General features: G+C 38.2%; 1 protein-coding gene across 4 annotated transcripts in view; it reads left to right on the plus strand.

The window, feature by feature from the left end:
* BMPR1B (bone morphogenetic protein receptor type 1B) overlaps window positions 1-18,280 on the plus strand; it is a 430,873-nt gene that overhangs the window by 304,092 nt on the left and 108,501 nt on the right. For 3 of the 4 annotated variants that reach the window (XR_011073892.1, XM_068542462.1, XM_068542463.1), the window contains one exon: window positions 13,562-13,759. The exons of the other annotated variant lie outside the window; for it this stretch is intronic. Coding sequence is in view for 2 of the 3 variants with exons in the window: in XM_068542462.1 (XP_068398563.1) it covers window positions 13,687-13,759 (73 nt within the window). In the remaining variant the exon portion in view is untranslated. The remainder of the gene's footprint in view (window positions 1-13,561; window positions 13,760-18,280) is intronic. 4 annotated transcript variants of the gene reach the window in all.

The raw sequence follows: 18,280 nt of genomic DNA on the forward strand, positions 1-18,280 counted from the left end.
CTCAGTAACATAATACATTATACTGAGTGACTTAAACGACCATGGACAATTATTTTTCACAGTTTTGGAGGCCAGAAAGTCTAAGACCATGATGCCAGAACATTCAGTTCCTGGTGAGGACCCCCTTCCTGGTGTGTAGATTGCTGTCTTCTTGCTGTCTCCTTACATGGCAGAGAGAGAGAGAGAGAGAGAGTGCACAATGGAGCTAGCTCAGATCTCTCTTCGTCTTCTTATAAAGACACTGATCCCATTATGGGGGCCTTACCTTTATGACCTCCTCTAAGCCTAATTATTTCCAAAAGGCCCCACCTTCAAATACCATCACATTGAGGGTTATGGCTTCAACGTATGACTATAACAGTATTTATCTTTTTGTGACTGGTTTATTTCACTTAGCATAGTGTCTTTAAGGTTCATCCATACTGTAGCATGTGTCAGATTTTCCTACCTTTTTAAGGCTGAATAATATTTCATCATATGAATATACCACATTTTGTTTATCCATTCATCTATTGTAGAGTTGCTTCTGCCTTTTGGCTGTTGTGAATAATGTTGCTATGCACATGGGTGTTTAAATATCTTCTCAAAATTCTGCTCTCAGTTCATTTGGGTATATATCCAGAAGTAGAATTGTTGGATCATAAAGTAATTCTATTTACAAGTTTTTGAGGAGTTATCATATTGTTTTCCATACCAGCTGCACCATTTTACATTCCCATCACCAGTGCACAAGGGTTTCAATTTCTTCACATCCTCCCCAATACTTATTTTGTTTTTTTGATAGTAGCTATCCTGTTGGGTATGAGATGGTATCTCATTGTGGTTTTAATTTACATTTCCTTTGTGATTAGTGATGTTGAGCATCTTTTCTTGTGCTTGTTGGCCATTTATATATCTTCTTTGAAGAAATGTCTATGTAAGTTCTTCACCCATGTTTTAATTGGGTTGTTTGTTTTTTGTTGTTGTTGAGTTCTAGTCATTCTTATATATTCTGGATAATAGCCCTTTATCAGATATATGATTTGCATGTCTTCTTCCATTTCATAGGTTGCCTTTTCATGCTATTGATTGTATTCTTTGATGCACAGAGGTTTTAAATTTTGATGTCCAATTTATCTAGTTTTTAAATTGTCTGTTCTTTTGGAATCACATCCAAGAAATCATTGCCCAATGCAGTAACGTGAAACTTTTCCCATATGTTTTCTTCTGAGAGTTTTATAGTTTTAGTTCTTATGTTTAGTTCTTTGATCCATTTTGAGTTAGTTTTTGTATGTGGTATAAGGTAGGGGTCCAGCTTTACTTTTTGCACATGGGTATTCAGTTTTCCCAACACCATTTGTTTAAAAGACTGTCCTTTCCCCATTGAATGGTCTTGGCAACCTTGTTGATGCTCTGGGTATACTGCTGGAGAAGAGGGGAAAAAGGGCCTTTAGCACATGGAAATGAGGTAAGGACCTAAGAGACAGAATCTTGGGGAGGTACCAGAGACTTACTAAGTAAGTTAATCTTGAAGGTAATTCCAAGAATGGAATGGTGGAACCTTGTCAGATCAACAACACAGACAGGAGGGACTTAGGGCAACTTCCTGAGGCAGAAAGAATGTACAAACAATGTTTTGTTTGTTTTTGAAAGATATCTGGAGTAGACAAGGAGGAAGTGTAAAAGGATAAAGATGAATGACAGGCAACTCACCCTAAGGAAATAGAAAGTGTTGTGAGGAAGAGGGTAGGCATAAATAGTTACAACACAGGGTAAAATAATATGATAAATGTCATAGAAGTGATACCAGTAAAGTGCTATGGAAGTTTGCAAGAGGAAACAATTACTTCTACTGAGGGAATCAGTTGGGTCTTCCTGGGTATATTCGTCAAAATTTCTCAGTTGAAAGCCACAGACGCCAACTATGATTAATTTACACAGAAAACAAAGTTGTTAAGAGGATATTTTGCTAGTTCATAGATTCTCCAGGAGGAAATGAGAACCAGGTTTGGAAGAGACATAGCCTAGAACAGTACTTAGAATTCCAGCCCAGCATTTATCTTGTAATGCGGACACCATTGTCACCACAGTTAGGCATAGACCCTGCCACTTACCCTGCTCACATCGTCAGTGCTCGATCCAGCTGCTGCCCCTGGGCCTAGCGCTGCTGCCACCTGAGGAAAGTGAACGCAGCTGCTGCTGCCCCCACCAGCACTGGCCGGAATGGATGCCCTGAGGTCTTTGCTGGCTGCGTGTAAAGTCTGGGAGAGGTACATCTGACTGGGAAGATTTCAGTCATGTAGTCATGTCCTACCTGCTGGAGAGGTGGAGAAAGTGAGCATGTGACTTCTTTTTTTTTTTTTACCTTCTGTTTTGGCAGAGTTCTGTCTCAAACAAATCGAAAAGGCCCAAAACATAGGAAGTGAGAAGGGCTCTTAAAGCCAGGTGGCTGCAAAGTGTGGTCACATCCACAGAGCTGGGAGAGGTAGAATTTGGAGTGCTGTAGGAGTAATAGTAATACTTCGTTGTGCTGTTGGTAGTTGGAAATAGCGGGTGGCGGTTCAAAAAAAAAGATTTAGCCTGGTAGTCGAAATGATATTAGCTAAAGCCTGGGCGTTACAAAGGAACACATTTGAGAGAAGAGATCATTGGGAAAGAATCATGGTTATCTATGTTTATATGAACATGAGAGGAAGAAACTTGGATGGGTAAGCCCTCATTATGAAAACCAAAGGAAGAGCTTCTAGCAAGTATTGTATTTGTTCAATTTACTTTTAAATGAATGAGGCTTCTAAAAAGGGAAGTAGAGGCAGTGCCTCATGTTGCCCAGGGATGGAAAGGATAAAGACTAAGAAAAATTCATTGGATTTGTTGAGTTTTGAAAGAATTTCATTAGAATGGTGCAGGTAGAATTCAGAGGGCAAATAGAGATTTATAAGGAAAAAGTAATTGGGATGAGAGTAAGGTGGCAGTAAGGGTCAGGTACTTTAGGAAGAGACAGATAAGACTTGTCAAAGGAAATACCTGCAAAAAAAGATTTATCGAGCACCTACTACATAGTCACTGTTTTAAGTGCTTGCAGTATCCAAGTGAACACAGTGGACGAAGATCAGTGCCCGTGGGGTCCTTACATTCTAGAGGGGTGAGGGAAGTCAGTTAACAATAAATATAGTAAGTTAATTTAGAGTGGTTAGAGGTGATAAGTGGGGAAAACAAGTAAAGCAGCATAAGAAAAATTTATTGGATTTGTTGGCCTTTGGAAGAAGAATTTCATTAGAATGCTGGGAATAGAGGTCCAGTAGGGGCAAGTAGAGATTTGGGGATGGGGGTGGTTGTAGTGATACGAGGAGTGGAAGGATAGGCTTCATCGAAGTGAGAATGGAGCCAAGACTGGAAGGAAGTGATGGAGGAAGCTAAGTACATACCTCAGGGAAGAGTGTTTTAGGCGGAGGAAGAAGGGACACAAAGCTCTGAGCTGGAGCACGCAAGGTGTGTTTGAGGAACAGGATGAGGAAGAGGGAGAAAAGGAGGAGAGGAGCCCAATGAGATATTTGGAAGCCACCTCTTACGTGACCTTGTAAACCACCATGAGGACTTCGTAAGGACATCATAAGCATCTACTCTAGGACTGACAGCTCTTTTGATATTTTTTTGTAGCCCACTATGGGGTTAAACGAAAACTTCCTGAACAATTCAAGACTTCAAGCTTGCTTTTCATAGGCTATTTTTATTTGTAACAACTTCCAGAAAGAGATAATATAAAAACCAATACAAAGAGATAATGTTATGTAACAGACGCAAAGTGAGGCAAGATTCTTTACTGAAGAGGCAGAAGGTAAACTATGATGAATAATTTATATGGTTTTTTTTTGCCTTAGAGTGAAGTAAACCTTTTGTTGTTCAATTGCCAATTTCTGATTATATACATATCATTTTAATGAAAAATCGAACATCCTTTTTAAACAAGCGTTTCTAAAAGAGCAGCTATTGCTTTTGAACTTCCTCTCTTTTCCTTTTTTCTTTACACATCCTTCCGTGGAGGCGCTAATGAGATATATTGAAGACTCAGAGTGGAAATTTTGGCGACTGTTTAAATCAGATTGATCATCTTAATGGGCCTTAAATCATCTGGATAAATGCAGGTTTTACTCGTGTTGGTTAAGGTTGAATTTGAATGTTTCATTTGGCATAATCATTAAGATAACTCACTGCTTGACTAAATTTTTCATTTTTCAGCTGGGTGTTTGATAGTCGTAGGCGTGACCACACAGAGTGCTGACTAACTATAATAAGCGTAGAGAAAGGTGAACAGTTAAATTCATGCCTATGTAACTAAGGGTTTTGTATTAGAAAAGAGTGGTATTACAGTTTCATAGATTTTCATTGGACTAGTAGGGATTTTGTGTCTAAATACGGTCACTGGTTTTATCTGATATCGTGATCAGTAAAGCTCATCCTTTTTACCTGCATGATTTCATTGTCATTTCACTGTCATTTCATGTACATTTAGTATCCTGTGATTTTGCTGTAATGCTCTAGATAGAGCACAGAAGGGGTTTCACTGTACTGTGATGAAGTCTGATTTCACTGTACTGTGATGTACTCTGATTGAATAAGGTCTATATGTGGGTTTCTTTTTGTTTATTTTTTACAAACTAATTGTTTAAACATTCAAACCAACCCTCAATCTTGTGAAAATTCTCCATATATGGAGTCGGTTAAAAAGGTTTTAATGAGATTATTAGAAAATGTTAACTTCTCATAAAAAAATTCAAAACGCTAAGCAGTTGTGCTTCATATCTGGGGACAGGTGAAGGAAGATAAGGGAATTTGGGAATTTGTGTGTGTGTGTGTGTGTGTGTGTGTGTTTATACGAGGCACAATATATTTCAGGCATCCTTTTGGTATCAACCATCTGTCATTAGGAAAATATTTCAGTATACACAGTTGACTTCTGGCTGGTAGAAGACATGAAAAGGTTTAGCGTGAATCTGAACTGAAAATCATGACATCATTACTTCCTTTATTTGAAAATATTTTTGCATGCACATAGATTTTGTGTCACCTTAAATCAAACGTTAGCTTTCTGTAATCTCTGTATTTCTTCTAGCATCAATTTTTAAAAGACTACTAAGAGCTAAATCCATTAAGAAATGTGGAAATCATATACTGGCAACACTATTGTTGAAAAAATACTATGGAAAAGCTGTTGTATGCTAAATAGAAACAAAACTTTTCTCTGTTATGAATATCTTCTCTTTTGCTTTAAGCAACTTTTTCTCATGTAATTCCTTAATACATACTTAGGTATTTTCCAAAGAGTGGAAAACAGATTTTCTAGGAGCTGTCTCCATATAGTGTGTAAACTTAAGCATGGACTCCAAATGTTTAAATAAGGGCCGTACTTTAACTCCTTTTATATTTCTTCTATGTGTAAACTAAGGTGCACCGTCCTTACTTCTAAATTATATTCAGAGGGATTTACAAGGAAACATACAAGATAACATTTTATTGGTATAATTTAAATATAAATTTTAATTTTCAATTTATTTAATATCAGTTCAAGTTGGTTTTGCATGAAATTAATGCACAATTGACTCTAGGACAAAATAAGAGTAGAGTGATATTAATCCTCTTTACGAATTGATTTTTAATTTTTTTAAAAATATATTTATTTAATTACTTATTTTTGGCTGTGTTGGGTCTTCGTTGCTGCGCGGGGGCTTTCTCTATTTGAGGTGAGTGGGGGGGCCACTCTTCGATGCGGTGCGCGGGCTTCTCATTGCGGTGGCTTCTCTTGTTGAGCACGGGCTCTAGGCGCGTGGGCTTCAGTAGTTGTGGCACATGGGCTCAGTAGTTGTGGCACATGGGCTTAGTTGCTCCTCGGCATGTGGGATCTTCCTGGCCCAGGGCTGGAACCCGTGTCCCCTGCACTGGCAGGCAGACTCTTAACCACTGCGCCACCAGGGAAGTCCAAGAATTGAGTTTTAATGGAAACTGTGTTCAGGTTTTTATAATGGCTAGCAAGAGATGCAGAGAAGTACTAGAGGTTCTGATTTTCTGCTTAGGGGTGCTGTAGCACTAATTTGATAAAGAAGATGATATCCTTTGGAATAGAGCTTCAGGTGAGACAAGTTAGTGGCTTCTGTGGTTCATTATTTTACCTAGTGTGTAACTTTAATACTGAAGAGTCCGGGGCCAAAGTGTTAAACAACAAAAGCCCTTTTCTCACACAGTTCCTTGTAAGTGGGGCAAAGTAGATCTTCTCAGCAGCCTTCTCATGGTGTGAAGAAAACAGCCTCTTTTGTTAAAACAACCTCAGACTCATCTGGTGGAGAGAGGAGTATATTACCTAGTTCTGGCGACTTCGCTCATCTACCTTTTCTTTCTACTGAGTCCGCAGAGTTGCCTCACTATACCTGCTAAAGCACAGGCCGACTCAAGGGAAACAACTCTTCCCAGAACTCTGAGGTGCTTCACTCACCTTAGTCACTTCACTGGTTGATAATACTTGCATTGAAGGGCTGCTGGAAAAGTTAAAAAGATATATACAAGGCACTGCTTTAAATGAATGACAATATATATTTTAAAATTATTATTAATATACTTTTTATAAACAACTAATACATGCTAGGGGAAAGTTGCATCTCTTACTGGATCTGAAACCCCTGACCTGTGAATTCACTGCTGTGGCTCCCAGAGTGTCTGTTGTCCCTGTCATTTATCCCCCTCCTCTGAATGGACAGGTTTGGGATTGAGGGTATCTCACCCCTCTTTTGCTCCAGCCTCTAGACTTTCTGGCAGTCATGTTCCCTGAATGAATCTCATCAGCCCCAGTGTCTCTGAAACCTCCATCTACTGAATGGCCTGTTTCTGCCCCAGTTATTTCTTGCAGAGCAGAAACATATGGGTCCCTAGCTAATGAAGTACTGGTGTCTGATCCTATCCACCCGTAACTAGTGCCAGGCCTCCTTGGCTCAGGCATACTCAGTATTCTCATCTGTAAATGGGAATGACACTGCTTGCTGCACGTGAGGCAGTGAGGGTCAGTGAGGCAGTGTATGTTGGCACATAGCATAGTGCCTGAGCAGTAAAAGCTCGCCAAGTGGCATGTGTCACCATTAGCAGCAGCACCCTATAATCTATCTAGAAATAACCTATTTATCATCTCTGCGTTCCTTACTTTCCAGCTCCTGTCAAGACATCTCCCTCCCGTTCACTTTTAGCTTCTGGTCTGAGATAATCATGTTGACCAGGTGATGGATTTCTCTATACTGAGTAACATAGAGAATAATCTCAGATTTTATGTATTACCCAGTTCCCTATTACTAGGGTGCAAGTGAGTTTATTAGCCTTTAGTTGAATCACACCAAAGCCAGGTATTACCTGAACAGAATTATGCCTGTATGGGGTTTAGGAGTCCTGGGGCAGTCTGGAAGTTTGTTTTGTTTTGTTTTTCTTTTAACTCTAGAGCTTATCTTAGTAAATTCACTGTTAATTTTCATTGGTAGTTTAATTGTGTAAGTTGCCTTTAATTCTCTTCTACCCTTAATTGCTTTTTGTGTCTAGTCTTCTTATCTTGTATGCAGGCTATACACATCCTTGTTACCTTGGCGGGCTGACATGAGCTTTCAAAAAGAACTCTGCAATCTCTAGGTAAATGATACTGTCTTAGATGTAAGATATCACTCTGTTAGAAAATTCCATGAAACATCTTGCTCTAAGGGGTTTGATCGTGCTGATGATCAAATTATGCCCTCGAAGTACACAGTGTTGCAGCGTTTCAGGAGAATAAAGTTTGGGCTTATTTGTTCTCTTTCAGAAGCTGTCTCAAGTACCTTTAATGAGTTGTGGGGAGTAGCAGTGATAAAAGACCAACATTGAAAGCGTATATCAGAAGATATTATCATGTCTATTTCATAATATTGGCCTATTAATAGTAGCCTATTAATAATAATAGTAGCCTATTCATAATAATCATATTTGTGTTAGGTAAAAATGGTTTATGCAGTTGATTGGTGTTTAATTTACATTAAGATATGTTCAGAGTATTTCATAACAAATACTCTACTACTTTTGCAAATGCCTCAAAAAGGTTGTGATGATGGTTGTTATAAAAATTCATATTTTAAATTTTTTATATATATCCTTATTGAACAGTTATTTCAAAAAAAAATCAATCTGCCAAAGTCATTGAAACCTGGTTTATAAGTAAAGGTTTTGAAATTTTAAAGCTGAAGTGAAATCTGGTCGTCTCTTTTTATTTGTGTGTGAATTTTTTTGTTGCTAGTGGTAACTATGGAGAATTTTTTTTCAAATAGCACCCTTTTAATAACAATGGTCTCCCCAAATATACTGTGGCATAGCTTTAAACTTTATTAAGTCTGTCTTGGACTCCCCCTTCCTCTCCCTGAGTAAATGGAAGAAAAGTTTGGCAGGCTCCATGCTGTGCACTTGATTGATGTCCAGAACATCTGAAGGACTTTTGTGTCCTGCCTGCTCTCCATGAGTGCATAATGTGTGAATACTTAAAGGAGGTCAGCCCTTATCACATGTAATCTAGGCCTGAGAGCAGATCCACAGTGACAATCATATCCCGTAAGTAAGAACACAAATCATCCTCTACATGCTTTAGACAAAGTTGTGGGATATTTTTTCTCTCTTTTTACCCCTTCCCACTCATGGGGGACCTTGGCAGAGCAACGAAAGCAGAGAGAAGACGTGCTCAGAATAATGTGTCACTCCTTGGAGGGAGGAGGGGATTGTTTATTTGTAATGATGTGATGGTCTTTCACTGTGCAGCTGAAGGGAGCTTGGGCTGTTAATGACTAGTGATGTGGAAGATTGCAGAGCAGAACGGGGTGGGGAGGCAGGAGGCAGCCCGAAAGCAGCCTGAAGTTGTGGCATTTGTAAACTCCAAGCCAGGAATAAAGCTTTTTGTACACTTGAGTTCTGTTGTTTATTTTTTCTCCGGTAATGGAGTAACTTTTTATATCGTTATGTAAGTGTATAGCTGAAAATGAGAACAGCAAAATGGATTAACCAGTACAATTCTGAACACACTTTTCTATTCTTTGCACAACTAGTATGAAAGTTTGAAAACTATTTTACTGCAAAACTCTGTGGGATGGTAGGGACCTAAAATGCTATATATAGCTTCTAATAGGAACAAGGAAATAACAGTTGTTCTTATGTGCCTGTGTTTGAACAGAAGTTTAATTTAAAAGCAAATGTTGTTCCAAACAGTATTAGCAGAGATCTTCAGGTATTAAAGAAAATAGCACTCTCCTTATTTTTCTCGTGAAGACTATGAAGGATATTGTTGCATTTTCTTATATAAAAGGAAGATATTCTTCACCTTATCTCAGAAACTTTACTAGTTTCTTTTGACATGTAATCAGCTTCAAGAAGTAGTTGCAGTCATTTCACACAATGGAAACTGTGCAGACGCCCCCCTCCAGAAACCAAGGCATTGCTTCCTATGTAGGTAGGATAAAACCAAAATCAAGTTAAGAGCTGTAAGGGCCTTCCTTCCCAACGTCTCCCAGTCTGCTTTTCCAGCCCAGTTTCTCTGCTCTCCAGGCATATCCGGTATCTCATGTTCTCTGCAAACATTGCTCTTTTTCTTGCTCATAAATATCTGTACTGTCTGTTCTCTTTGCTTGGGATTCCTTTGCCCTCTCTTCACCCAGTAATTCCTACTTATCTTTGAAGAGCTAGTTCAAATGCCTCTTCCCTGCAAGTCCAATCCCCATCCCCGGCCAGAATTAATCTTTGTTTATGCACTGTACTTTCCACATTCCCTCAGCATAGCAGCCCGTCACTGTATTGCACTGTCATTATTTGATTATATGTTTGTCTTCACCCATTACAGGGTAGGTTTTGTCCTAAAGGCAGGTACTGTTTAATATTCTCGTATCCCATTCACTAGACACAGTCCCCCAAATACAGTTTAAAAAGCTGTATATATACATAAAATCATATATGTATGTATATATGGAGGGTTCTGTGTGGAAATAAGTCACAAATCGAAGTTGTTAAAAAGGTAGTCTCATACTTTAAAACTGTTTCATATATTTCTGCTTCAATTACATGATAATTTAATAAATGAAATAAAAATAAAGTTATTAAATCAATATTTGTCTTTCCGGGTGTAATATGAATTTTAAAAATGTGTCCTCGTTTTAGTGATCACATTATTTATGACAGGAACAATTTGGCAAATGTTACATTAAAGAAGATTATTGTTAATAGGGTTTTTTGGTCAAGAGGCAGAAGAGTGATTAGTGAGAGCTGTCAGGAAATTGACCATTTTCTGATGTCCTCCTATGTTCTGGGCACTGTATTCAGTAGTTTTTGTTCATTTACTTGTCTAATCCGTATAACAATTTTAACAGTTAGGTAATGAGCAGATTATAGACCAGAGAGTTTAAATAATTTGCCCAAGATTATACAGATAGCACAAAGAGTCTCCCTCTACTCTACAGCATGGACTCCATAAACCTAGAATGAGTGGGTCTGTGTAAGAATTCTACAAATGATACATAGCAATGGCATGTCGTACTCATATTGGTAGTACTATCTGTAGTCTTTCTTTTCTCTTTCCTTGCCCCTCTCACGTGTATATATTCAAATTGCGACCTTTCTTTTAATACTCTCTCAGAGCTTTCTTTGAAGCCTCATTTGGTGTGGACTTTAGGTGAGTGCACTAAATGATATGCAAATCTGGATTTTTTTTTTTTTTTTGCTAAGTCAGATTTCTGATCTACATTATAAGATTTTTTTAAAGATCTTTTGAGCCTGTTTGTCTGGAATCTAATTATGCATTTTATAGAACATCTCCTTCATCGTTGGCACCCAGCATATGTTAAACAATCAAGCCTAAATGAAGGGAATTAATAGGGTTACCTCTTGAATTTCGTAGTAGTATAAGTGAGAAAAAGAAATCTGTATTACCAAAAAGTTTGACTAAGTGGAAACCTCTCCTCACACTTCTATCAATAATTTTGACTTCTACTCACATAGTTGGAAGTTTAGGTTCAGAGACTCATCCTATATTCTGAAACCTTAAACCTTTTTTTAAAAAAAATTCATTAAGCCAGTCCATGCTCAAAAGCCTTTTAGTTATTTACATAATATAGCCTAAACGTTGTAACCTGCATTCGGAGTCCAGCACAATCTGGTTCTACTCTGTCTAGCTTTCTCTCCAGCCATTTTACTAATAGGTGCTGTCTGCTCCAGTAAGATTCTTCTTCTCATGCTATTGCACAAATGAAATATTTAATCTTACCTCTAGTCCTTGCTCACAGAATTTCCTCTCTTTTCATCTCCTCTATCTCTGTATAAATTCAATTCATATTTTAGCATTCAGCTCTGCCTCCAATTTTTGGCCCAGTCTAATCCATCCCTTACTCCGATTTTCTGTCTTTATTCCATTTGAAGACACTTCATCTTAAAATAGGTTATGTTTTTTTACTTAGTTCTCTATTACATGTATATTACTTTTTCTGTGGTATTGTAAACTTCTTGAGTGCATTTACTTCAGCTAGCACATAGTACAAAATTAGAAATAGTTGCTGATAGGGATTGCTTTGAACTGAATTAGGATTCTGGGGAGAGAGAAACTCTTCTCTCTTTATGCTTTGAACCACTTATGGATGCCCATATTGGGGAAATACGAACAGTGGGAGCTGCTCCACCTTTTAGCCATTCACTGTTCGTGCTGGAGCTCAAGTCTAGGCTCCAGATTGGCAGCGGAAGCATGTTGTGATGTGGCCCTGAGCCGAACATAGAAGGTTTGAACAAGAGATTGAAGCAGTAGAGCTTGAGTCTTGTCTGCGGTTCACTTATGTTGCCCCTCTGCTCCTGATCACTCATTTGTTTTAGTGTGCCTCAGTTTCCCTTCTTAGCGAAAGACTACCTCGTTACCACCTCCAACTTACATTTTCCTGACAAGTGAGTTTCCTGGATTCTGTGAAATGCAAAATGTGTGGTTTAAACTTAGGATATTCCAAAATTTTCTATGTGATTAAAAATACTATATTTCTGTTAAATTCCATCTCATGAAACTGAGTTGAGGGTGTTGGATTGATAGTAGTAGTTGTTAAATCCTAAAAAGCAGTTGTTGAACTACTCTAAGCTGGAGAACAGATTTTTTTTTTTTTATATTTTTATTTTATGACTGTGTTGGGTCTTCGTCTCTGTGCGAGGGCTTTCTCTAGTTGCGGCAAGCGGGGGCCACTCTTCATCACGGTGTGCGGGCCTCTCACTATCGCGGCCTCTCTTGTTGCGGAGCACGGGCTTCAGACGCGCAGGCTCAGTAGTTGTGGCTCACGGGCCCAGTTGCTCCGCGGCACGTGGGATCTTCCCAGACCAGGGCTCGAACCCGTGTCCCCTGCATTGGCAGGCAGATTCTCAACCACTGCGCCACCAGGGAAGCCCCTGGAGAACAGATTTGAATGCCATCTGTGAGGGTAGTGCTGCGAGGTGCTGGTGTGTGTGTAGAGGGGTAGGGGTGTCTCTTAAAAAGGAGAAGAGAGCAGAGGTTTTTTTTTCCCAAGAAAATAATTCTTAAAATTTCAAGTAAACACATTCTCATGCTACCTTAGATATAACCACTGAACTATGTCTCTGCTCTCATACTCATAAATCCTTTATCATGCAAATGGATTCGATTTAATAAGTACTTCTGTTTGTATCTTGTCTGTGGTGATAGTGTAGTTTCTACACACACTGACAATTCATGTATATTTCTTGCTGTTCTTTTATTATCGATAGTTCCCAGAGTAAAACAAATAGCCGTTTAAAATGTTCTTTAGTACTGAAAACGGTCACTCAGAATCTCATGGAAAATTAAAATATTACAAAATGTTCATAGTTTACAGTGAGGCACAATTATAATTAACATCTAAAGAAAGTGAATAACTTACCTTGGTTTTATTCACATAATAAAATTGGTTCAGTTCACAGTACTTTTTTTTTTTTTTCTATATAGGAAACTTCAAACTATAGTCATTTCAAATTAATTAATTTAAGTGAGTAGCCTAACTGAAATATTTCAACTTGAAATAGTCATTAAAGATGGCTTTTACAAGTGACCGTTTTTTGTATCTGTGCATTTGATTCAAAGGCATTTGCCTCATTATTTAAATGTTGAGGTCATGTGAGAAAATGCCATAACACTTGGATGTGTTGCAGTACTTCTATCATTGTATCAAAGAAAAAAAAATTATTTCTCCTTGTCTGTCTACAATTCCCACAGAATTACAATCCTTAGCAGAGAATAAAAACCTTAGCAGGAGAAATAAGTAATTGCATGTCGGCAAAGCATAGGTGTGTGTCGCTCTGGAATCTCTCCACGGCTGCCCGGGAGGTGCGGGGACTTTGGCGTGGCCAGTACCGAGCAAAGTCCCGCCTGTGCTGGCCCTTGTGTGGGCAGCTGGGTCAGGCTCCTTTCTTAAGAAAACAGCCTGGCTCGGGGTCCTCACCGCCCTTTGTTGTTCTCCCCACGAGGTGATCAGTTGAAGTCTCCGTGGTGACAGAACCAGTTTGTAACAGGCTTGTCTTTCACGGTCCTGTCTAGGGCTTGCTGCAGGCTTGCCGGAAGCTCTGACAAGAGTGGCAGCAGAGGAGTCTCAGTTGAAAGAAGGAAAGGCAAGAAACAGGAGGCTTAAACAGGCGGGTCACATTGACGACTCTCCTGCTGCAATGGGTTGGCTGGACGAACTAAACTGGCAGCTTCACATTGCCTTGCTCATTCTTCTGTCTATGCACACGAGGGGTAAGAAGACCAGTGCCCCACAGTACGGTGCTGACAGGGGGCTCCGTTAATGGCTGGTTTCGTGGTTTTTATCACAGAAGGGAAAGTTCAGGGCAGAAGTCCAGTGGCTAAACATTTCCAAGCCCCATCCTCCAACTGCTCTGTGATTTTACTACTTTCTGTATCATGGCAACGCTTTCTCGATAGTGTGTTAGAATAGTTTTAAAAGGGATGCAAACTTTCTGTTTTCTCTAGCAATTAAGAACTAAGTGCAATCTAGTTCGGAACTTTGAGTATGAAGTGACAGTTTATATGTGAAGAATTTAAGAAAACAAAAATTCTAATAAACTTGTTTTGATCATTTTAGTTTGAATACTGTTAGATTTTTTTATAGGTTAGCTAATTAACTTTGAAGTTCATTGTCATTTTTATATGGATGCATTGAGTAAATCTGTAGTTTTATAATGGCAATAATTGTAATTTGTGAATATGTCAGATGTTTATCCATATTTAAGAACAGGGGCTTGCTTAGTGATCATTTTGTCCAGAAGAATTATTCTTGTATAAAGTTGACTAAAGGATGGCAATTAAAAATAATTATTTTAACTAAAGGAGTAATTATAAAAGTAGGTGAACTATTTTCAAGTTAGAAGAAAGATAACTTAATGAATAGGAAACAATTATCTGTGTTAGTGATCTGCAACAAGGGAGTCACAAGGTTGGAAATAAGGAAATAGCGGCTTTATAAAATTAAGCCAGGAGACAAGGGAATATGTATGAGGTCAAAATGCATTTACAGTTCACCCTCATATACCTGTGAATGCATTTTATAGAACCAATTTGGCAATACTATTTATTAGGAAGCATGTATTACCAACTGGCATGTATTTTGATTGGCACTTAAAGATGAATGTTTTCATAATCTCAGAGTATTCCATGACACTATTTAGGTATTATATTTTGTGGCTTGGCTTCATGAAAAGTACTTTTAATTTCTGGTATAGATAAGTGTAACTCAAAAGGAGTTTTGCGTATTGATGTGAAGAAACAACATGTAGTTCATTTACTTGGTTTGCTAGTTTGGTTTCCAAAAATTGTTATAATCTGGTACCTTCTAGAAGAGCTAGAAAGACCTCAGGGAAACTTTCTTAAGAATGTTCCAGGAGACTCAAACATGATATATATGAGGTGAAATTCTTATTCCTCTACTCACGCTACTACTATTTCTTGATTGCCTAAGGGTAATTTTTCATTCTCTTTTAGCATTTTCCTTGAAACATATGAATACCTGAATTAATTATTGAGTTATGTCAGTCAGAAGTGAAAAGGCTGTATGTTACAGACTGAATCTTTGAATCATAAATGGATGGTAGGATTAAGTTACACCTTAAAATAGTATTGTGTAGTTGGTTTACTTTTCCAGTGAGAAGGTTGAAGCCCAGAGACATTCCCTGCTTTCTTCTACCAAGCGTAACCTTTTTAACTCCCTGTCCAGAGCCCTTTCACGTGAGTGCCTGTGTGCGTCTGTGTTGTCTACCCGTTTATTCTGTAGCGTAGTGGTTAAGAGTATGAACCCCAGACCCAGGATGCCTGAGTTTGAATCTTAGCTCTACCACTTACTAGATGTGTAAACTCAAATGAGGTGTCTTATAGGTGCCTTGATTTTCTCAACTGTGAAATAGGCATAATAATAATAACTAACCATAGGAATGATTTGATTATTAAATGAGTAAATACACATAAAGCATTTAGAATAGTAACTGGTGCATAGTATTGTCTGAGGTTTTGCTATTAGTATCATTAGTAATGATGTTAATCTCTGCAGGAATAGGAGACAATCAATCTGGAAATGTAAACTGAGACAAGATTTTAAAAGAATCCCATAGCTCATCTTAGTGTGATTAACATACTGAATCCCAATTTATATTCCCAGCTTTGTCACTAGTGAAATTTTAACTTTTTTTTTTTTTTTTTGAGGAATTTCTCTACCTGTAGCCTTATAAAAAATAAGTTTCATGTTTGTTTGTTTGTTTTTTGTTTTGCCTGGATGAAAACAGAAGGTGCTGTAGACAGGAACTATGAGCTCAGCCAAGACTAAGCAGCTTTGACTTATAGAAGTTAAATATTCATTGACAACTTGTAACGCTTTATGATGATTAATTCTGCATGTACTTCAGTGAGAATGATTATCACAAAGATAGGTGAATATGAAGCACAGACAAAGGAAGGGGTCATGACTTCTTAAGTGAATGGCAAAGCCAAGATTAATGTTCTGAGACCTTAAATACTCATTTAAAGTAAATGCGTTGCAGAATGACAACTTGAGACATTTGGAGAGTGTGTGCTTCAGGCTAATACAAATATTTAGTTATTTAAGTATATGGAAACCTAAAAGTTCTATATGGAAGGAATATGTACAGTATTCCAATTCTACTTTAAATGGTACAAAGCTCTGCAAAGTCACAACAAGTGGAAAGGAGAACGCTTCACACGTGGAACAGAGTAGCTAGGGTGGCCTGGGCGGGGCGGGGCGGGGCGGGGTGATTCATCAGCCTAAATCTTATCATTGCTTATATCTTATCTTCAGTGTTTTACTTGAAAAGACACAGGCTTAGAAAAAAGGAAGCAAGGGTACATCTTGGTAGGTTTTGAACTTTGTGTTTTTTATATTGGCACATTGTGGTTGCTTCAGGAATGCATTTTTTAAAACTCGGGATCGTGAAATGTGGAATTGCCTTCTTCTAAAAGTGAAAATATGATCTGTAATGGTGAAAATCTGTAGTATTCATTTCTACTTGAAATGTAGTATTTTAAAGATTGAGCTATTGATACTACCTTGCCCCTTTATTCTCAAAACACAGTGGAGAAATACAGGCAATACTAATGAATATAGTGCAATGTGTAAACAGTATTGAGGCATCATTTTGGTCACTACCATTCTTCTTAAGTTCTGCCAAAGGAATTTAGTGAGGTTATAAAGGTGATAGATTGACAGACCTAAAATCTAAAGGACTCTTTCTGTTTGTTGTTCTAACACATTGGTGGCAACAATGTGCCCTTCCTGACATGGATGGGCCTCATGTTCTGGCATTTAAAAAGATGAGATTTTTATTTAGCTCCTTGTTAAATGTATATGTGAAAATTTCCACAGCAACCTGCCCTACTGTAAAATCATGGTAATAGATTATTACAGCAATTAGAGTAAAATAAAAATTGGCAGCCAACTTGTGTTCTTTAGGAGTAATTCTGTATCAACAAAGAGTTCCCGGAAGAAAAGGCGAGATAGGAAGTAGGAATTAGCTCTTTTGGAATACAGGAAAATCCCTAAACCCAATGAACAAAAGCAGGTCCCAGTCTCCATGGCCCCTGCAGTTTTATGTAACCCAGATTTTATATCCTGCTTCTTCATTGCCAGGTCATATTCCATAGGTTTCCTATTGTAATATTTGTGTTTGATCTGGTTGACACTAATTTAAAATTTTTAAAAAATTTGTTATTAATTATTTTCAGTAGAATTAAGGCAGATAGGAAATGCAGTAACAGGAGAATAACAAACATGGCTGTGAATGTGTAGTTTCAAAATTAAAATGGTGATATTGCTCTAGGGTGTCAATTTTTGGTAATTTAAAAAAAAAATTTATTTATTTATTATATTTATTTTTGGCTGCATTGGGTCTTCGTTGCGGTGCGTGGGCTTCTCATTGCGGTGGCTTCTTTGTTGCGGAGCAGGGGCTCCAGGTGTGCGGGCTTCGGTAGTTGTGGCTCGCGGGCTCTAGAGCGCAGGCTCAGTAGTTGTGGCGCACGGGCTTAGTTGCTCCGCGGCATGTGGGATCTTCCCGGACCAGGGCTTGAACCTGTGTCCCCTGCGTTGGCAGGCGGATTCTCAACCACTGTGCCACCAGGGAAGACCTTTGGTAATATTTTTAAGTGGAAAATAATCCTCGTTACCATATGGCAAAATATAGTGAAAAATCAACTGTTAGCCCGACACAGCTGTTAAATGCATAAATGTGGCTCTGTGTTTAACATGTTTTCTACTACAGCTATTATGTGACACTTCCAACAGTTCATCTCCGGCTGTTAATTGGCAGTAACTACGCGTTGTGGTGAGCGTCACAGATGTAAGGAATTTGATCTGTGGTAATTTATCTGGAAGGAAAGTGGCTAAATTTTAGTTCTCAACTTAAATTCTGCAGAGTAGATTGGATAAGAGACGTTCACATAACTATTGAGTGCAAACTCACATCATTTGGTTTTGCCTTTTGTTATGAGAAGTTATCCTCTTTAAGTACGTCGTGGTGGCAACCATGTATGTAAGGCATACATATCTCTCAATATCTGTGCATAGATAATTTAATCTTTAAATTACAAATACTTGAAGGCTTCTGGAAGAATCATAGTATTAGAAAGATCAGAGTAATTCACATTCGTTTTTGTTTTTGTTTTTTTTGGTCTATGAGTCAATTGAATCTGAAATAACATTTTACAACTCTTCTATTGACTTAGAACTGCCAGGAACAAATTTGTGAATATGTTTTTTCC

The sequence above is a fragment of the Eschrichtius robustus genome, chromosome 4 (genome assembly GCF_028021215.1).
Source record: "Eschrichtius robustus isolate mEscRob2 chromosome 4, mEscRob2.pri, whole genome shotgun sequence".
Taxonomy (NCBI): Eukaryota; Metazoa; Chordata; class Mammalia; order Artiodactyla; family Eschrichtiidae; genus Eschrichtius; species Eschrichtius robustus.